The 20846-nt window shown below is 34.3% G+C and overlaps 1 protein-coding gene across 1 annotated transcript; it reads right to left on the bottom strand.

Annotated features, from left to right (window-relative positions):
* Window positions 1–1418: 1418 nt before the first annotated feature.
* Window positions 1419–17742, bottom strand: LOC137400236 (sperm-associated antigen 7 homolog). Its single transcript, XM_068086566.1, has 7 exons — window positions 17619–17742; window positions 15102–15169; window positions 12660–12748; window positions 11122–11206; window positions 7355–7447; window positions 5778–5919; window positions 1419–1680 (listed from the first exon to the last, which is right to left on the bottom strand). Exons 1-7 carry the CDS (start codon window positions 17698–17700, stop codon window positions 1535–1537), a joined length of 705 nt encoding a protein of 234 aa, XP_067942667.1. The 5' UTR covers window positions 17701–17742; the 3' UTR covers window positions 1419–1534.
* Between the last annotated feature and the right edge of the window lie 3104 nt (window positions 17743–20846).

Raw genomic sequence — 20846 nt, 5'->3', positions numbered from 1 at the left:
CGATATTTTATAAAGATGCCTAGAAGTTAGAAACAGTTTTTATTCTTTTCAAATCAGAGTAAACACTTTTATATTATCAGACAAAACTCACAGTTGGTAGTTAGACACGCTAGGATTCCGTATTGCGGATTTTTATTGGCTACAAGAGTTATTACCAAACTTAATAAAACCTTTCATGAAAACTAATGCTGAGAGGCTCAGGAATTCCGTTTGTGAGAGCAAAAAGACTGGAATGCTTTTAAATTATTTTCACCAACCAAATATGCATGATGCCATAGTATTTATTCTCTCAGCATTAATATAACCTGCGATTTGACCTCACATTACTCTATGTGACATATAAGTAACAACAGTTCAATAGAGTTGCTCCACCATAAATATGCATCTAAGTGGAAAACCTCTATTTAGACTTGAATGAGTAATCTGTTAGCTACACAACCATACCAAATTTAAATACTACAAGTCACGTGGTCTGAGGGCCATTTTTATTTAGCTCCCTCAAAATTTCAAGTAGCTTGTTTAGCACACCAAAACTATCAAGCTGGATATGTATGTCAATGTATGTCACTTAATAAAAATCTTGTGTAATAATATAACAACTCAGTTTCAGCTTTTATATGCTAAAACATAGGCGCAAATTGATGTACATTGAAGTGGTACATCCAATACCCTACTTATAAATAGATATTAGCTTTATTTACACCGGTCAAGGCCGTTTAAAGCACATTAGACCATGAGACAAAACACAAAAAATAGTAAAGTAAATTATGTGTATTAAAAAAAGAATTATTTTTGCCTAACACCGTTCTACAATGTAAATTAGCAAGTTGTTGGCGTCTGGTATAAGGTATTGCAGCTCTTTAGAAGAAGTAGAGATGTAATGAATGGTCAGGCAGATTGGAGATATGATTTGAGTATTTTAAACAGTAAATATTTAGAAACACATTTAGCTTCTCAGTATTAAGAGCATTTAGACACAGGTAGTAACTATCCATAACAGGTAGGAAAGCATCACCTTTGAAAGCATTCTAATCAGTTGCTTAATTTTCAGTCTGAATACTGCAGGGTTTAGTGCATGTATGCAGTTCATGATTGTTTTTAACAGATAGCAGTCATGAGGAGAGTAACTGAAGATTTCTACCAGATTCCATTTCCAAATGAAATGATTAGTGCGTTGGAGAAAAGGAGAAACGTGGGCAGCAAGAACCCAGTGTGGAACTCTACTCTGCGAATGCTGGATGCATTTTTTGAACCTTACAACGTGAGACTAGCACAGTTGCTGGGTGATGATAAATGGTTATTTCCTGTAGAGAGGTAGTTGTCTGCTTCTCATTCGCATAACTAATCACTGATATTTAACACATGGGCTTTGACTAATTTTTTCGATGCGTTGTGTCAAAAGGGCATATATATAATTTACATATATACAAACATATATATTTACTGCAGTTAAAAGATTCACATGAAAAACTCAAACATAGTTTAAAACTCAATATGCACAATTTTCTCATTAGCATTTAGAGGTATTAGAATGTCAGCTAGCCTTCTCATTGGCTAATGTTCCTTTTGTTTGATTGTCATTGGCTAGTTCTGTATCGATGGACTCCCTCATCCTTTTGGCCTTTCTTTCTGCTAGTGTTTCTTCGATAGTTCGTCGGTCTTGCTTGTTTTCCAATTTCACTATCAAACGAAGAAAACAACAATAAGCAAAAAGCAGCATGAATACAAATCAAAAGAAAAAGTTTTTACAATGTATTAAATAGCTTTATTGCAACAACCCACACATAGAATTTTCTCTTAATTTGTGGTAGTCATTATTACTGGTCTTTTGGTAGCACATATTTAAAAATTTATTTTATCTGTATGGTCTCACATCATGTGGGTTAATTGAATCATGTAGGAATTTCTTCACACAATTTCCAAATTTTAATGACAAATGTTAAACGTATTGGGTGTCCGTTTAGCAGTTCCTAAAAATTATATTCTACTTTAAACAAATAAATTTACCACAAGGAACAGCCCATTTATAATGTAATATCAAAACTAAATATTTGTGGTAGTATTGAGTCTTTTCAATTCGCCAATATCCAATCATCATCCAGATAAATATCTAACTAACAAGAACGCTTTGGCTGGTGAACATCTCCAGCTATTTAACACTAACCTCTCGAATTATACATTAACATGCTTATGGAGACTAGTTGAGATTCAGACACATGTTATACCACTATATGCATTACTCAGGCCTCTCACTTTTAACACAAATGGTGACTTTTATCTTGTTTGAATTATGACTGATTTGTAATTTTGTGTAGCTGTGTATACATATTGTTTTAACACCCACAGTTACTTTTTTTACTCGGATTATAGCAGATTTAGAATTTTTATAGCTATGTGTATGTTAGAGAATATTTTTGATGAAAAATGAGATGTTTTAACGTTGTGGATCGAGCGAAGTTTTACACCTTACTCATATGAAGCTGCTACTCTCCTCAGGCCATCTAACTTTTGTTCCTTGACATTTGATGCTTTCATTATTATTTTGGGAGTATACAGCACATATTTTGAGCCAAGCATTTTCACATTATCTCAGCAATACACATCTTCCTTATCAAATGATAGAGGGCTTTAGAGCCAATAATTGTAAGTACATCATATCTAAGGCTTTTGGTTGTTATTTTATCAATTTTTTCAACCTTATTTTCATGCTCGCTGGTTGTATATGTACATACGCAAATATGTAGATGATTACGCATGTACGCATTCGCAGACCTGAAAATTTGTTCTCAAAGCTATTATATGACTCACCACGCTTTAATGTATATTTCAAGGTACAATCAGTAAATGAAATTGTAGTCAGTTAACACTCGCTCTACCATTATTATACTAATACTGGTCCACACTTTGAACCTAACCTTGTATATACACGCAGGTCCCCTGACCCTAGACCATATCTCCATCAACTATGAAAGTGTTTAAATTGTAAAATTCCTTTGGAACTGAATATCATATTGAAGCTCCATGCATGTAGAACTTCATTAAAACCAAAAATAAAATAGAGTTAATAGTTTTTTTTCAGACTCTTTCAAAGAAGTGATGTTTCAGAGGTAACTGAAGAAACATAATAATTTATGTATACCGAGTCTGATGAAGTGTAGAGGTTTGTTACAAATAGAAAAACCAATAGCTTTAGTTAAAAGCTCCGGTTGCTGAGGAGAAGCTCTTTAGCTTGGTCTATTTCGATCCTTCATAACCAACAAATTTCAACCAATGTCATTAAAACCTATTTTCATTTTTCGGTCAGTTCGAAGCGCCCTTAGTATTTTGGTGATAATTCAAGAAGTAATAGCCCAATCGGCTTAAAATGTTTAAATTATACCAAAAACGTAATATGCACAAAGCAAATTATAAACATTCATCATCCTAGGTAAACCAGAAGTATGGAAAAACAGTGCGAAACTACCCAGTCGAGCTTAAGGCCCGTGCACACTATCGCTCAAATCAACGTTTAGCTGTGCGATGGACTGCAACGATGAGCTGTTTTTATGTCATCACCAAAGATAAAGTGTACACACTATGAGCAATTAGCTCTAGGTGATCGCTAACCAGCAACCAATTAAAAATTATGAAATCGCATTGGTGATATCGCAGGTCCTATTGTTATCTTTTAGTTACCTGATTATGCAATTCATCATGAGCGTAGCTCTTCGCCAGGCTTTCGAATATGAATTGACAACAATCTTCACAATGGTTGATGTTGGATCCGATGCAGTCAAAAAACAGCCGATCAAGATGCTAACAGTTGCGATAATCGGTGTCAAAGTTCAACATGTTGAAAGTCCATCGCCGCTAGCAACAATTACGTTGGTCGCTCATCGCAAAATGACATCATAGCAGCCCATTGTTGCGGTCAATCGTACAGCTAATCGTCGATTTGAACGATAGTGTGCACGGGCCTTTACTCTGGCCTAATCAAGTGGAAAAATCATTTCGCTTTGTCCCAAATGTCAGTGTCAAGATAAATTAGAATTAATCACAAAATAACGATGTTCATTGTCAGACAGAAATTTTTTTTAACCTTTTTGATCCATGTGTTTTCACGAGAAACACGAAAACTATACAGAAAAATTAAGACAGCATTTAGTTGTTACCACTAAGATTAGTAGATATGGCAAAAGATAAACAAGAGTATTCTAAAAGGGAAATGTCACCAACGCATCACATTTAGCTATTTGATCTGAACAGGTCAAACTGTTTTGAACATTGAAATAAAACCCATGAAATTATGTTTATAACAATTTGTCTAGTTGTAGCTGCAAATGTTTTAACTTTTACCCAGAAAACAATACAAACTCATATCTTTACTAAATTAGCAAAGTTTAAAAAAACTTTTATTACTTAAATATGTAAATATTATATACACAGATATACAAATTTTGCATATTTATATTTTTCTAGTACACAGTAAGAATGAATGAATGTGAATTATTTTTGTACAAAATAGACATTTAACAGATGCTATAGAGCTACTAGAGCCTTTATAGTTTGTGTGAAGCGACTCTCACTCTATGCAGTGTGAGTGAGAAGTTTATACAAACCAGTTAATTTGCAGTTTAAAGCAAGTCGGAATAGAACCAATATAGATAGCAGACAATTTCAACCATAACTCAGTCTCTATTAAAAATCAGCTACAAATATAGATGTGTGAATGATCATATTAAACAGGATATCTTTAGAAGTCTCCGGTATTGAGTTGCAAGTATGTAAAGGCATGTGATTTTTAAAAAACGCATTATGTGAACTTCAGGTACATTTGGTAGCTGATCGGTTACAGCTTTCTATGCCGAAAGTGTTGAAGGCTGCACCACCAAGTTAGCTTACAATCCTCAATTCTGAGGCTAAGTTACCAACCAGAGACAAGGGTGATAAAGAACATACATGTACATAGCTTATTCTGATTTTACCTGAAACAATATGAATTTCAGTTGCTTATTATCAGACACAAAATGCACTTAACCCACCGTATCCAGATGGAAAATTAAATAGAATATTTTGTAGTTCACTTCAATTTACACCAATTTGCTTCTATATTTTACAATATAAAAACTAAAATGGCATTTTATATTATTACAGTAGTTTACACTATAGCACTATCAAATTACCTAGAATGATGCTTCCAGCTTGATAGTCCAGGTGTGCTCAACAATTTACTTAAAATTTTGAGGTGACTAAACAAAAATGGCTCTTAGATCACATGACTTGTAGTAAAGCATTTAAATTTGGTATCATTGTGTAGCTAACAGATTACTCTTTCACGTCAAAGTAGAGGCTTTTCACTTGAATGCATATTCATGACAGGGCAACTCTACAAATCTTTAGTCATATATATGTCAAATGGGTTACTAGAGGGTTTAAAAGTGAGGTTTCACTTAAAAGCAATCGCTATGTTAACATGGTTATTGGAATGTGCAATGAAAAACTACACAGCTATAATCATAGCTGATCAAGTTTCTGTATTAGCGCTGCTTTTAAACAAGAGTGAATAACTCCTAATATGAACACCATTGTTTACTTAGGCATGTTATATATGAGTAAAAAATAATGAGTGGCTGTAGTTGGATAATGCATTACATCAAAAATACTAATAGGTACTTTATCCATATATTTGTGTGTGCTATGCGTGATCAAACTTAGTGGAAGCAAGATCTAAACAGAGAGAATAACTCCTGATAGAAACAATTGTTCAACTAAGGATGTTATTGAAATCTGATGCATACCGTTGCCATATTGTTTATTAACAGAGATGTCCTGTGCCCCAGTCTTGCCTACTTCCATACTAACAAGGTGACTGTACTTCATCTGGTAGTTAGTCTTAGGCGCAGGCCCGGCCTTGCTTGGTATCCTCCGCTCCTTTTCCATCTGCAAAAGAATTCGGGCGCTAACAGCCATAATGACAAACCATTGCTAAATACATCATGAATTATGATGACTTACCAGTACGAAAATATTATATGCAAACCTCGACATTTGTATTTAATTTGGTCTAATATTCGCTTTAAATGTTAAAACCATCAACGATGACAAATATTCTTATGCAAATATAATGTATCTTGTTTAATTTTTTTCGCATTCCAGATGCAGAGTTAAATATTGCATTTTACATAATATTACAAATATTATAATATTACATAATATTACAATGTTTTACAAATATTACGTTTTACATACATATTTCATTTGAAAAATTTCATGATAAAACATCCACTAGTAAAGGCCCCACTGCACACACATAAGTAAACTACTCAGATTTAAAAGAAAGCTGCGGCTGTCAGGAAGTTGCATTCATCATGCTGAACACATAACAATCTACGTAAAAAGCAGATATTATGCGATCCTTGGCACCAGCAATGATTTTTTGTGAGCCTTGAACAACAATGATAAATATTTTAAGTAATCGCAAATAACATATAGAAAAAAAAACGCAAAAAAACAAAAGTAAAAACATACCATATTGTATCAAGGTATATAATCCTATCTCGAATATAAGCCAGAAACCTTAATTTGTTAAACTTGTTTGCATTCTAGATAGCTTATATGCAGAAGTGTATGGTGAATTGGATAAAAAACTACCGTAAACCCTCTGTTTGAATGCCATGACACTGTTTTTCAAGCCTTCTATAGTGATGGTCAAATAGAGGTGGCATTCAAATAAGGGTGGCGTTAAATTAGAGGTTTTACAGTAAACTAATAATGTATTTATCAGTAAAAAAATGTCTTTATAGTTATTTTACTTTAGAGACATATGCACAGAAGTGTAGACACCACAATGTGGAGGTTTGGTGGGAGAATGAAATCAATGCTGAACAGGTATGTTTATACTACCTTAAGATATTTTGTATAATTTCTAAACATAATTTTCAATTCGACCAACATTTTTATTTTTGCTTGCAAAACTAATTTCTCAAAAAGTTTTGGAACCATTGAAAATTATCTCCCATGTTGAGACAAATATTAGCTCCAATTTCATGCTGAATGATAAACAATTTGTAGGCCTAAGTAGAAGTTTGACTTGGTTGGTGAAAAAGAAATGAAATTTAGCAGAACGTACTATCTAAAGCACTGAATAGGTGAGAGCTTCATGTCATGAACAACAGGGGAGATGACTTGACATAACTACCTAGATCACCAGGTAGATCTACCTGGTTCTTATGAAAAATACATAAGGCGCATCAGTTTTGCTCATATCTGACCATTTGGAACACAGGCTAGAATATCAGGTCAGCTGATGACAATCTGGATTAAGTAATGATTCAGCCCTAAAACCACAAGCCAATGAGGGTGGGTCATCTCTTACCTCCCTCTTCTGTTTTATTTCAAGGGACTTCTCCTCTGACCACTCGCCCCCACTCCTCAACACCGCCAACTCATCATCACTAGGTGCTGACTCCTGCAAACATGTTCAATGCATCATATAGAGATCCTACCGAAGCTCGTCTCAGTAATGTAGCTTGCAGCCTTCGCTTTGTGCAGTTTTTAAACATCTATTTGTATTCAAAAATAGTACGACAGACATCACAATTCAGACAAATAGCAAAGTTTCAGCTGTTTTTACAGGACAGTTGACCACAAAGAATATGGTGCAACTAGCACAAAAACAAATAAAATATGCAGACCAACATCCCTATACAAATTTAATTCAGTCCACAACTTATATTCAGATGTTGGAACAAATATTTTTTGTTTATATTTATTTATTATATTTTATAAGTTTATATTGTAATCGGTTTTAAAGTTTACAATGTATGGTAACTCTTTAAGTGCTACAGATAATCACACATAACCATACAACAAACAAACCTACTATATAAAGGAAAAAACTCTGTCTGTCTGTTTGTCTGATTGGAGTTTGTTAGTGCAATACTCTTCAACCACTACATTCATCACACAGAAATTTCTCTAATCAGCTTTTTAGTCAAATAGAGAACTTTATTGCTCGGTATCCGTTACAATTCTATGTTCTCCTGTTTCGCTATTCTATTAAATGCTGCTGTTTGCGGTGAAAAAAGAATCTTTTATCACATGGTGCGCCAAGCGAAGTTCGTAAATACGCACGAAGGGTTTTCATTAAATGGTTAATCATTCACTTGACACCATATATAGCAATGCCTAAGTTGGAGCACAATCATAGAGGTCGGTGTCAATTGCATAGAGTATTTGCACAGTGAAATAATTATAGAAGCTGTCAGGAAGTTGCATTTGTCGCAGTGAACGCATTGCAAGTTACATAAAAAGCAGATTGGATGCAGTTCCTGACACCAGCAATGTGTCACATATGTCTCAAATTTGTGAGTCTCTGATCACGCCCTGGAAAAGTATGTTGAGTTGTCTAGCTTTTGGCCATAATACGCAGCTTACAGTAATGCGCTAAAGAAAATCATGGCCAACTAAACAAACCTGCTTCTAAAACATCACGATTTCAACGAGCCATTACCATCAACGAGCCAAATCCAATTGAATTTTACCTTGTCTTGGTAAAGGCAGCTTTGGACTAGTAAACCTTTAGATCTTAACTTGAGTAGGTTACAGGATTAGTTTAAATATTATAACACTTTTGTTTGCAGCTGGTGAGGGTTTGTACAATCTGGTCTTTACCATCATTATTATAATAAGAGGCGTTCCAAGGTACCAAGGAATCTTTTATCCCGATCTTGAACCAAGGGTTAGGGATCGGGATAAAAGATTCCATGATACAGGGCTTGAACTTCTGACATTCAGCGTAGTAGAACGACAGTGTAAATCCTGCACCAACCGACTGCCTGGTGGACTTTCAGATTAATTGTACACATAATTGAGTATTTGTGTAGCATGAAACAAGGGTTTTTTGCGTGTAAAATAAAACTGAACTTTTAGAAGTTGCCACACCATTAGACAGACAATTCTCAAAATACATAATTAAATATTGACCCGTTATATGTTACGCTGCTGTAATCAGGTAAATCAGTTTCCATGTACACAATCATATTTGCTGTAATGTGAATCCTATCCATCCCTCTGTCCAAAGCCACAGTTGGAGGTTGAGAAAAAGATTGAATCATGCAGGATTCGAACCCATGACATTCTGCTTCGTGTCTGGCTACCTACCACCCTTGCCAATGTGTTTAGAACGCACATACGTATTTTCTGTGCTTTATGGGCACCCATGACGATCTCTCACTGTACACTGAACTGCCAGGATGCCAGATGTACATAAAACACGCATTTTACTAAATTGCTGTACAAACTATTGTCTATGAATTTGGCCTATTTGTGTATTATAAACTACATGTATGTCTATTTGGTCAAACCTTCAAACAGTAAGAGCAGTGATTATGAGCATAAATATACATGAACATATACGTTGTGGACACCAAAAGCCCGATCATAACACGCGATGAGAAAGTGTGATATATATCAAGCTGAGAGAGACAAACTCAACTATTTTAAGCATGAGCAATTATTTCTGTCAGTTCACTCAGCAATAAACTGATGTCAGTATTACCCTAGGACACTTATATTTCGCTAGTATTTAGTTTCGTGAGTAGCATACAGAGTAAAATTTCGCTGCAACTTAATTTTGCAGCTCTGATGAGTGCAAAAATATAGTGATGTGAAAATAAATGCAGTGGAACAAACATAATTAGATTAATCCGATTCAGTTCACCGATAAGAAAAAAATTTCAATTTGGGACTAGTTTGTAATTGTAAACTGCAGGTAGAATGGTGTGGGTGAGATAGATAATGCAATTTGATCGCTTGCTGCCATTTGTTTCTTGAACTATCAATGAACAAAGCTATTTAATTTCGCATTTTCGTTCGTTCGTTATGATAGTTTAGTTTCGCACATGAATCTTTCGCGAGAGGATGACTCCGCGAAAACGCAAAAGTTAGATGAGGCGAATACATAAGTGTCCTAGGGTATATAGCGGCTCATTTTACATGTAAGGGTTGACAACTTCTTACAGCAGAAATAAGATGGTCTCGTTGCAATGAGAAAAATCAAGATGATGGCAGAGTAAAAGCAGTTTTTCCAGCATAAAATAATTCATTGGACAATTATATTCCTGCTTAAAGTTCCACTTCAGATAGTATATGCTGCAAGCTTGTGCAAATACCTCTGAAACTTCAGTGTTTACTGACGAATTTAAAAATCTATGACCTTAATAATATGAACATGTCAAGACTATTCATACAGTAGGTATCCTTTAAATGTACCAAGAAAACTGTTTAATTTAATCACATACTATTAACTATACAATTACATGCCATTTTGACACATTGGCAAAAATCTATTTAATATAATGTTGAAGTTGATCCCTTTTAAAGACAAGAGTAAAAAACTATCAATTACATAACAATTTCTAAAGAGTTACATGTATATGTAGTCATGGTCAAAAGTATTACCACCCCTGCCTTTGTTACCTAATCCATTTAGCAAAAAGTTGGACTAACTTTGAGCAGACTTTACTTACTGCATAATATATTTAAGTCATGCATATTGCGCATCATTATAAAACTGAGAATCAAATCTTTCTAATGAGATTGAAACTTCTAACAATAAAAACATTTTCACTACAGAATTGACTTCAGAGATTGGCTCCAGAATTTGCTCCAAAAATCTCTGGTTGTACATGCCCCCAGAACCGGCTGGGACAGTTTTTATTTTAGATAAATGTTTTTAAAGGATAGAATATCTTCAGAGGAATTATTTGATAAGTATATTGTGTTTTTGGTGGCACAGAGTGGAGGTAAAAGAGCAAAAACCTAAATGATCACAAAATTATGGGGGGGGGTGTTAATACTTTTTGCTATGGCTGTATATCATCCGCAATACAACTAGTACTCTGTGAGTCTCGTGTGCCGGGAGAGATAATCAGGCATGTCAATAAAACACAGGGTATAAATATGTGCACAATTATTCAGAAATATAAGAGAAATTGGTTGATTGGTGTAATCGTGTTGCAGCATCAGTTTACCAATGTGAATGTCGCGAGTTCAAATCCGGTATGAAGCATTCTTTTACCCCGACCTCTAACACTAGCTTCAGACAACCACAGCCCTTATTATAGTAAATATTGCTAATACCTTTTTCCAAACAATCACATGTCTGTCTACCTCTTCTTCTCCAAATGAAAAGGCAACGAGTCCAGCATCATCAGTGATCTCTCGTCTACACAGCAACACAAACATATAAGCATCAGTGATCTCTCGTCTACACAGCAACACAAGCATATAAACATCAGTGATCTCTAGTCTACACAACAACACAAACATATAAACATCAGTGATCTCTCGTCTACACAGCAACACAAACATATAAGCATCAGTGATCTCTCGTCTACACAGCAACACAAACATATAAGCATCAGTGATCTCTCATCCACACAACAACACAAACATATAAGCATCAGTGATCTCTCGTCTACACAGCAACACAAACATATAAGCATCAGTGATCTCTCGTCTACACAGCAACACAAACATATAAGCATCAGTGATCTCTCGTCTACACAGCAGCACAAACATATAAGCATCAGTGATCTCTCATCTACACAGCAACACAAACATATAAGCATCAGTGATCTCTCATCTACACAACAACACAAACATATAAGCATCAGTGATCTCTCGTCTACACAGCAACACAAACATATAAGCATCAGTGATCTCTCGTCTACACAGCAACACAAACATATAAGCATCAGTGATCTCTCATCTACACAGCAACACAAACATATAAGCATCAGTGATCTCTCGTCTACACAGCAGCACAAACATACAAGCATCAGTGATCTCTCGTCTACACAGCAACACAAGCGTATAAGCAAAAGGAATGAAAGTTGAAGTGTTTTTTCTCAAATTATTGACTGTGCATACAGTATCAGCAATATTGATTTGCATTAGAGTGAAAAAAACACGTTGGTTGAATAATAAAGAGCTCGATATGTAACAAATAATGGCATGTTTGGTAAGAGAGATAACTAGGAGATCATTACTCCTCAGAGGTAGTTAATACATCTTCTATAACCTTCTACTTCATGAATATTTCGAAGTCAAAAAGTATCTCCCATTTAAGTAATATATTATGGGTGTTTACAAATCTGCTCAGCTCAATACAGGTATGGAATGCGGTACATAGGCTATACATAGCCTACAATAGACAAGGAGAAGATAGAACACATTACATAGACTATACATAGATTATTTAATAGGACATGAAGATATTCATTAAGTAGATGGAACACAGTACATAGACTATGCATATATTATACAATAGACATGGAGATATTCATTAAGTAAATGGAACACAGTACATAGACTATGCATATATTATGCAATAGACATGAATATATTCACGAAGGAGATAGAATACAATACATACACAACTATAAAACCTCTGTAACAGCCAGTGTTCAGTGCTTTCAGTTCAGGACGATTTGAGAAGAATGTGATTGGTTGTTTTGAACTGAACAACATTGTATGCACAAATGAAAATAAGCCACGTGTACCTTATTTTCATAGTATGTCAATAAAAAAGTTTCATTGCATGAATGAAAGTTTTTATATAATTTTCCGTTATATATCAACAGAAACATCAGTTTTCAGAGTCAGAAAGTACGTACATTATAGATCTGTCTACACTTTGCATTGGCTCAAATTTTAGCTTTCCGGCATCTGCATCTCTGATGAAGCTTTCAATCCTGGCTTTCATCTGTAAGTGACTCAGATAGTGCCAGTTATGCACTTAAGACATACATGAACAGAGGAAGAGCATCATAATACTTGTCATGCTGACAGCAACAGCAATGATTATAATGGAAACAAACATGAGGACAATAAGAAATGGTGACTGCTTAGAATATATGTTGCTCCCATTGTGTTTTTAGAGCTAGATGTGTTTCTAGATATTTACTGTTCAAAATACTCAAACCATGTCTCCAATCTGTCTGACCATCCATTATCTTTCTAATTTACCAAAAACCACTACACCTTAAACCAGACATCAACACCTTGCGTATTTACATTATAGAACAGAATTATGCAAAGACAGCTTTTTTCAATACACATGAATTACTTTGCTATTTTCGTTTTTGTCTCCTGGTCTAAATTGCTTTAAATAGTGTAAATAAAGTTAATGACTATCTATCCCTATTCACGTGTAGAAGAAAACACTGCAAAACACAAGCAGTGGCGGTAGTTATTAGCTCTGCAAATAGCTAACTAAAAAGAGCATTTACTACATATTATCACATGTAAAATAATATTAACTCTATCTAAAACTGGTAGGCTTAAAGCAAAACTGAACACTCTATGGCAAGTCTACAAGAGAGTACCTTAGATCTGAATGTATACTCTAGTATAGAATATACAGTCTACAAGAGAGTACCTTAGCTTTGAAATATACTCTAGTACAGAATATATAGTCTATAAGAGAGTACCTTAGCTCTGAATGTATACTCTAGTACAGAATATATAGTCTATAAGAGAGTACCTTAGCTCTGAACTTATACTCTAGTACAGAATATATAGTCTACAAGAGGGTACCTTAGATCTGAATGTATACTCTAGTATAGGATATATAGTCTACAAGAGAGTACCTTAGCTCTGAATGTATACTCTAGTACAGAATATATAGTCTACAAGAGGGTACCTTAGATCTGAATGTATACTCTAGTATAGGATATATAGTCTACAAGAGAGTACCTTAGCTTTGAATATATACTCTAGTACAGAATATATAGTCTTCAAGAGAGTACCTTAGATCTGAATGTATACTCTAGTATAGAATATACAGTCTACAAGAGAGTACCTTAGCTTTGAAATACACTCTAGTACAGAATATATAGTCTATAAGAGAGTACCTTAGATCTGAATGTATACTCTAGTATAGGATATATAGTCTACAAGAGAGTACCTTAGCTCTGAATGTATACTCTAGTACAGAATATATAGTCTACAAGAGGGTACCTTAGATCTGAATGTATACTCTAGTATAGGATATATAGTCTACAAGAGAGTACCTTAGCTTTGAATATATACTCTAGTACAGAATATATAGTCTATAAGAGGGTACCTTAGATCTGAATGTATACTCTAGTATAGGATATATAGTCTACAAGAGAGTACCTTAGCTCTGAATGTATACTCTAGTACAGAATATATAGTCTACAAGAGGGTACCTTAGATCTGAATGTATACTCTAGTATAGGATATATAGTCTACAAGAGAGTACCTTAGCTTTGAATATATACTCTAGTACAGAATATATAGTCTTCAAGAGAGTACCTTAGATCTGAATGTATACTCTAGTATAGAATATACAGTCTACAAGAGAGTACCTTAGCTTTGAAATACACTCTAGTACAGAATATATAGTCTATAAGAGAGTACCTTAGATCTGAATGTATATTCTAGTACAGAATATAGTTTACAAGAGAGTACCTTAGCTTTGAATTTATACTCTAGTACAGAATATATAGTCTACAAGAGAATACCTTAGCTCTGAATGTATATTCTAGTACAGAATATAGTTTACAAGAGAGTACCTTAGCTCTGAATGTATACTCTAGTACAGAATATAGTTTACAAGAGAGTACCTTAGCTCTGAATGTATACCCAGCACAGACTATATAGTCTACAAGAGAGTACCTTAGATCTGAATGTATACTCTAGTACAGAATATATAGTCTACAAGAGAGTACCTTAGCTCTGAATGTATATTCTAGTACAGAATATAGTTTACAAGAGAGTACCTTAGCTCTGAATGTATACCCAGCACAGACTATATAGTCTACAAGAGAGTACCTTAGATCTGAATGTATACTTTAGTATAGAATATATAGTCTACAAGAGAGTACCTTAGCTTTGAATATATACTCTAGTACAGAATATATAATCTATAAGAGAGTACCTTAGATCTGAATATATACCCAGCACAGACTATATAGACTACAAGAGAGTACCTTAGATCTAAATATATACCCAGCACAGACTATAGTCTACAAGAGAGTACCTTAGATCTGAACGTATACTCTAGTAAAGTATATAGTCTACAAAATGAATACCTTAGCTCTGAATGCCAGGATCCGTTTGTCTTCATGCTGCTTCCACTTCTCCATTTGTAGCTTTCTTTCTGAATAAACACCAATTCAAAAATACATTCATTCACTTGGTGCTAATTTTTGGACAAATGGTATGGGGAGTAAACACTCAACTGGTAACTCCGTGAGACATATTGATGAACCACATTGGTTACACCTTAGATCTTCCACAGCTAACACAAAATCTGTTAAGCAAATACAGGTTTTTGCAGCTATTCGGGTCGTATTTTGGAGTGTTTGTGTAGGTTAAATTGTTGAATGAAACTTTCTTGGTTAGTACAAATGCAGAACTGGTTAGCTTCTAGCATTGGATTCAGTCAAAACTAGCAGAATGCAAAAGCATTACAATCCATTACAATTTTTTAAACTATTTTTGCATAAATGATCAATCAAATGCATGTGTTGGATTAATTTTAGATGTTTGAGCATCAAGCTCCTGTGGTTTTATGAATGTGTTTCTTTAAAAACAGATACTTCTAACGATATTGCAATATTGCAACCGGAAATTTACTAAACATCGTATCTCGAGATGCTGTAACTAGCTTAATGAAAGATCTTTCACTTGTAAAAACATCGTTGCTGTGGCTTTAGTGTTCATAGTATACACTCAACTAGAAAAATATGTGTACTATGTAACTGCAAGACAACTAGCGCCTAGTACAAATATATGTGGCGTATTAAAATCTGTAGGCTTACATGTCTGATAAGCTGAGACAATTATTATCTCAGCTTATTATTAATTATTTCAATTTTTATTAATTCAATTTAAAGATGAAAGTTATTTTATCTGTGAGCGATCACTACCACAAAGAATCCAGATGTTTTGTGCTTGTAATTGACTATTGTGTGATTAGAACTGATCAATAAATGATCACTATTAGCAGTCAGCTGTGATTCTCACAACTCAGAGCGCTCTGCAGTTTACAAAAATCACTCAGAGAGAGATGACTTATCATTTCAGTGTAAAATAAAGTTTGGTATGTTTGAATTTCTAAAGTTTTTAAATCTAGTTATCTCCAACTAGCATTGAACAGCATCCTGTTATTACAATCTTTTTATATTTGCAAGTGTGCTTGATTAAATGATAACTTTCATTTCGTTGGTAGTTAGAAAATAATATAGGGCATTCTAGGCTATAAATAACTTTCAGTTTTATCGAAGAGATTTTGTTGATTGCAAACATTTAACATACCTTGAGTTTAACGCGCGTTGTTGTCGAATTAGGTAGGGGAGGGTGGGGCCCGTTGCAACAAAAAATGAATTTTTGGCTACAAAGTTTTACTAAAATATTGGAGTATAATTTAAATAATCGCATAGGATACAGAAATATGATTTGCAAATGTACGCCAAATGCCAACTCTGCTGGATGAGTACTTTGGAAAGTATCCCAAAAGTACTAATTGCATAATTGGTGTGTCAATGTGCCCTGGTAGGGGGTACGTTGAATTACCTTATGGGGCACGTTGAAACATCCTTGTATTTCACAGTAAACTTTAGTTTTACATACCTGCATGGGTTTTTTAAAATTTTTTTATTTTCAGTCAAACAATTCAGAGTTCCACTGATTATCTGAGCAAGAAAAACTTGAGAAGAGTTGGGGCTGAACTTTAGAACGCTGTGTACAACAAACAAACTTCCACAGTACAACAAAAAATATGTAAATTTTGATCTAAAGATCAAACTTTTCTTCCTATAGATTAGCATTTGCAGTCATGACATCAATATTGTCCAGAAATTTAAGGGTTCAAAGCTTTAATGCTACTCGAGCTGTTCCCCTCCAAGCAAATAAAAAAACAAGTTTGAGACTATTGCAACTTGCCCCTCTATTTCTATCATTAAAACATGTTGCAACTTGTCCCAGACTTTTTGTGTTTCAACGTGCCCAAATGACTCTGAGTAACCAAAATGTTCATCTCAACTCAGGATGATGTAACATCATGAAGTTTGTGGGTGCGTTGTGAAGAGAACATGTCTATAGCTGCCCCCACTGACTTTTGTTAACATAGGATGATGTATAAAGAAGATATGCAATTCTCTAAATTTGGATATAAAAATAAAAGAGCAACAATTTACCAGTAAATTTTACAAAATCCTGGCTCACTTAAATTGCTGTTCTTTTCATTTCATACAATCAAGATATATCATAAGATGACATAAGAAGCTCTTTAGTTAGTGAAGTAAGAGTTCAAAATGATGTAAACGAGCAAGAGATTGGAAGCGTGTTACAACGTGCCCTGCGTTGCAACGTGCCCCGCTCTTCCCTATTTGCTAGGTGAAATGAAATTGCAAATTGGTAACGCGTTCGTATTAAAAAAACTAAAAACATTGGAACAGACTTACTGCGTTACTTACTAGCTGGCAGAATCGCGTAATTCAGATTTGCCATGCTGCCAAATGAGGTATTTAAAAAAAGACAGTGGTTACGAATCATACAGACACAAAAAGTAATTTCAGTTGCTTTTGAGCAGACAAATAGTATACCTTTAACACGTTTTCTTTCTGCATCGGTACTTGTAATTGGAGGTTTGTCCATTGAGTTCATTATTGAGCCAAGCAAATCCATTACGACAATGCGTTTATTTACACAAATCTGAGCTCACTTCTCTAGAGTAATAGCTAAAATGGGTTCGCCTTTTAACTATGAAAATCCCATTGGGCCTTTCATCAATGCGGCCATAGACCTACTAACTATAGTACGACTATTAACTTTTTGCCGTATAACTTATAAAGGTTTTACTATAAAGTGGACAAAGGATAAAATAAAAAGGATAAAGTAAAACCTATAAACTAAAACAAAGTAAAACTATTAGTATGGTTAATAGGTCTATGGTTGCCGCACCAAGGACTTTCTTATCATCGGTGGTCCAGTGTCGTATAGGGATAGTATAGTGTCGTATTATAGTGCCCCTATACGACACTGCAGTGGTCTGGAACGCGCCCTATTGTAATTACTCGTTTTATCATTCTATTGTAGATCGAAATTCTTACTTTTACATTTAATGAGTCAGGTCAGTACATAACCGTTGTTTACCGCAATTGCCATGAGTCGGTATAAAAACCTACGCTATTGTTTAATTTTCCGTCTCCTGAAACCGTCATGACCGTTGGTTTAGTTTGTTCAAAATTCTATTGTTTGGTTAACTTGGGTTTTACAAAGGCCTCAAGTTTATGAATAGCAATAGCTTATTGCAAAGCTTTTTAGAAGCTCAATTGTATAAAGTGGTTTATTAACGTACATGTGTTTTTTCAACCCATGGATATATTTGCAATTGACTAGGTTTTTTTCTCGAATGTTTATTTTGCTACTATACCAATTATGCTGTATTACATAAGCTATAATTGGTACATTTGATTGGTTCATAATGGAATACAGGTTTGTAATATGAAAAGGCTTATATAACGCTTGAAAGCGTTCTATTAAAACAAGGGCACGTTTATTTAGTGCGCCAAAATATAATACACACATGGTTACTGGTCTTAAAAGTAGTCTCAACGTAACATAGACCTGTGTAATCAAAAGTAAAAACAATCATCTGCTGTGTAATTTGTAGTGCATGCAATTGCTTATGCTAATGAAAAGCATTCTCTCGCATGATTCCTTGTTTAGTTACCGTTTGTTTTTCACTTTTCTTGATTTCGTCCGTATAAGCATACGCATTGGCAACAATACTTGTAGTAGCACAATGGGTTACATAAAACATGTCTGTATCATGTCCAGGTATTATGAAAACGAATATTGGCACCTTTGAAAAGACCTTGGCCATCAGTGGTAAACCAAGCAACAAATGTTTCTTTTTAAAACATTAAAAATGCATGATTTTTTAACAGTTTCTGATTCAATGTGGTGTTCTTATAAAAATTGTATAGCTCTATTATTAGGTTAGCTTTTTTAAAGGCATTTAAATGTCACACTGATCACATTTAGTAAGCATATTAAACAAGTTACTACCAGAGAGAGAGAGGCACTCCCGTTAAACCGCTTGCTCAAACGAGCCTTCAGGCTCATCACACAAATGAATTGAATCTATTCTCTGGTATTTTTCACTTACTGTAGAATGGAATTGACTCAACACATCCTACCAGTAAGAATTGATTTGAATCGACTATTTGCCGTCATCATGGACAAATTGACTCGATTCTTTATTTTCAAGAAGCAAAACGACGCGATTCAAAATGCACCAGTGCTTTCCTTTACTATTTCTGCTTCTATGATTATTACTGTGCTGATGGAAAGTCCATCTTGGACAGTATATTTTAAGTAATCCAATATAGTATTTGATCTTCAACAAAGCGAAGATGTCAGTGCAGTCCACTGTTGCTAGTCGCACACGATTCCACAAGACCTCGATATCACTGTGTCTATTTTATTGGTCGATAATATGTATTACGCGCTAATATATTATAGCTCTACGGTTTGCCTGTGCACTGGTAATAAGCTTATGCAGTTTTTATTGTGATGCAGTAATTTTGTTACGCACAAATATATGTACGTGCTAGTCATCTAAAAAGGTATATTTATTTTTATGCTTATATTGTTATGCTTATATTTATTGTTTTGTCTTTATGAATACTGAATACTTGCCGTAACTCTTTCCCTACCGAAAGTCTTTATAATGGCTCGCCTATACAAAAACATTGATCACGAATCCGAGTTAGCAGATCCCCAAAACCGTTGCCACAATAAATTCAAGATGTTGAGATAATTTTTCCAAATAAAGACAATTCAGTTAGTTTTTCACTCACTCAAAAGTCAATGCATAATATATCGGTTTCCAATTTCCTTCAACTTCTGGTTTAGAAAGGATAGTTGAAAACATTGTAACGAAGACATATTTTTGCCAGTGAGATTCTTTAACACTGGACCTGAGGTATTTCCGACCACTACATTTTTATATTAGAAGTGTGTTGTTATAGCTGAAATAAATGGATGACGGTTTTATTATTAAAAGCGATTATATTTTACCAACACAATATCACGTACCCCAGAAGTCTGAAAGACATGATTTGGCATAACGATTTTGCAGTCCATAAAATAATATAGTAACTCTGTTTTGTACTTGAAGCACATTATATTACAAGAGGGTGTGTGTCTGTGTTTTGGTCAAACTTCAAAGACAATAGCATTTTTCTTTTGCAGCTGGTTTTGCTAAACTACCAAAAATGTTAAACGTTCCTTTTGTTTGTCAAATACATTGATTCTTGTGGAGAATTTCTTCTTAATTCGAAAAAAATTTGATTTAAAATTTTTTGACAGAAACTCGAGCTTTTACAACAAAAATGCCGAGTGCGTGTCAGCAAACAATTCTCGTCATGACCCAATTCCATCTGAATTTCATGAAATGAAATTCATAGTGAAAGAGATAGTGTTTGCTGTTTACAAACAGTCATGGGACTGAGCTAATGCGTGTAGATAAGTTAGCGATTGTGGTTTATTATTCTTCTGATATACTGCCATAAGTCAATTTTAGATAAGACTTGATAGAGAATTTATTTTGTCTATTTAGGATAATTTAATTGAATTGATTCATTAAAGTTAGGTTAGCTAAATTATTTAGAATTTGGAAGAACTGGGGTGTTTTGCAGTGAATTGTAAAATTGAATTGTAAAATTGAATTGATTCTTACAAGGCCTATGATGCAAAATAATTAAGAATTAAATTGTTAATATTTTGATGAGAATTGAATTGAGTCATTTTTTAAAGCCTTATAA

The sequence above is a fragment of the Watersipora subatra genome, chromosome 7 (genome assembly GCF_963576615.1).
Source record: "Watersipora subatra chromosome 7, tzWatSuba1.1, whole genome shotgun sequence".
Classification (NCBI taxonomy): Eukaryota; Metazoa; Bryozoa; class Gymnolaemata; order Cheilostomatida; family Watersiporidae; genus Watersipora; species Watersipora subatra.
Note: the sequence above shows the minus strand (reverse complement) of the source record. Positions and strands in the feature narration are given on the sequence as shown.

What these genes read in the sequence shown, in the direction of transcription:
- LOC137400236 (XM_068086566.1), bottom strand. Translation starts at nt 17,700, where the DNA reads ATGGATTTGCTTGGCTCAATAATGAACTCAATGGACAAACCTCCAATT. An exon ending in AGTGTAGACAGATCTATAAT is followed by an intron (nt 11,207 to 12,659) that starts GTACGTACTTTC and finishes GTTGCTGTGTAG; the next exon opens with ACGAGAGATCACTGATGATG. An exon ending in AAATAAAACAGAAGAGGGAG is followed by an intron (nt 5,920 to 7,354) that starts GTAAGAGATGAC and finishes ATTCTTTTGCAG; the next exon opens with ATGGAAAAGGAGCGGAGGAT.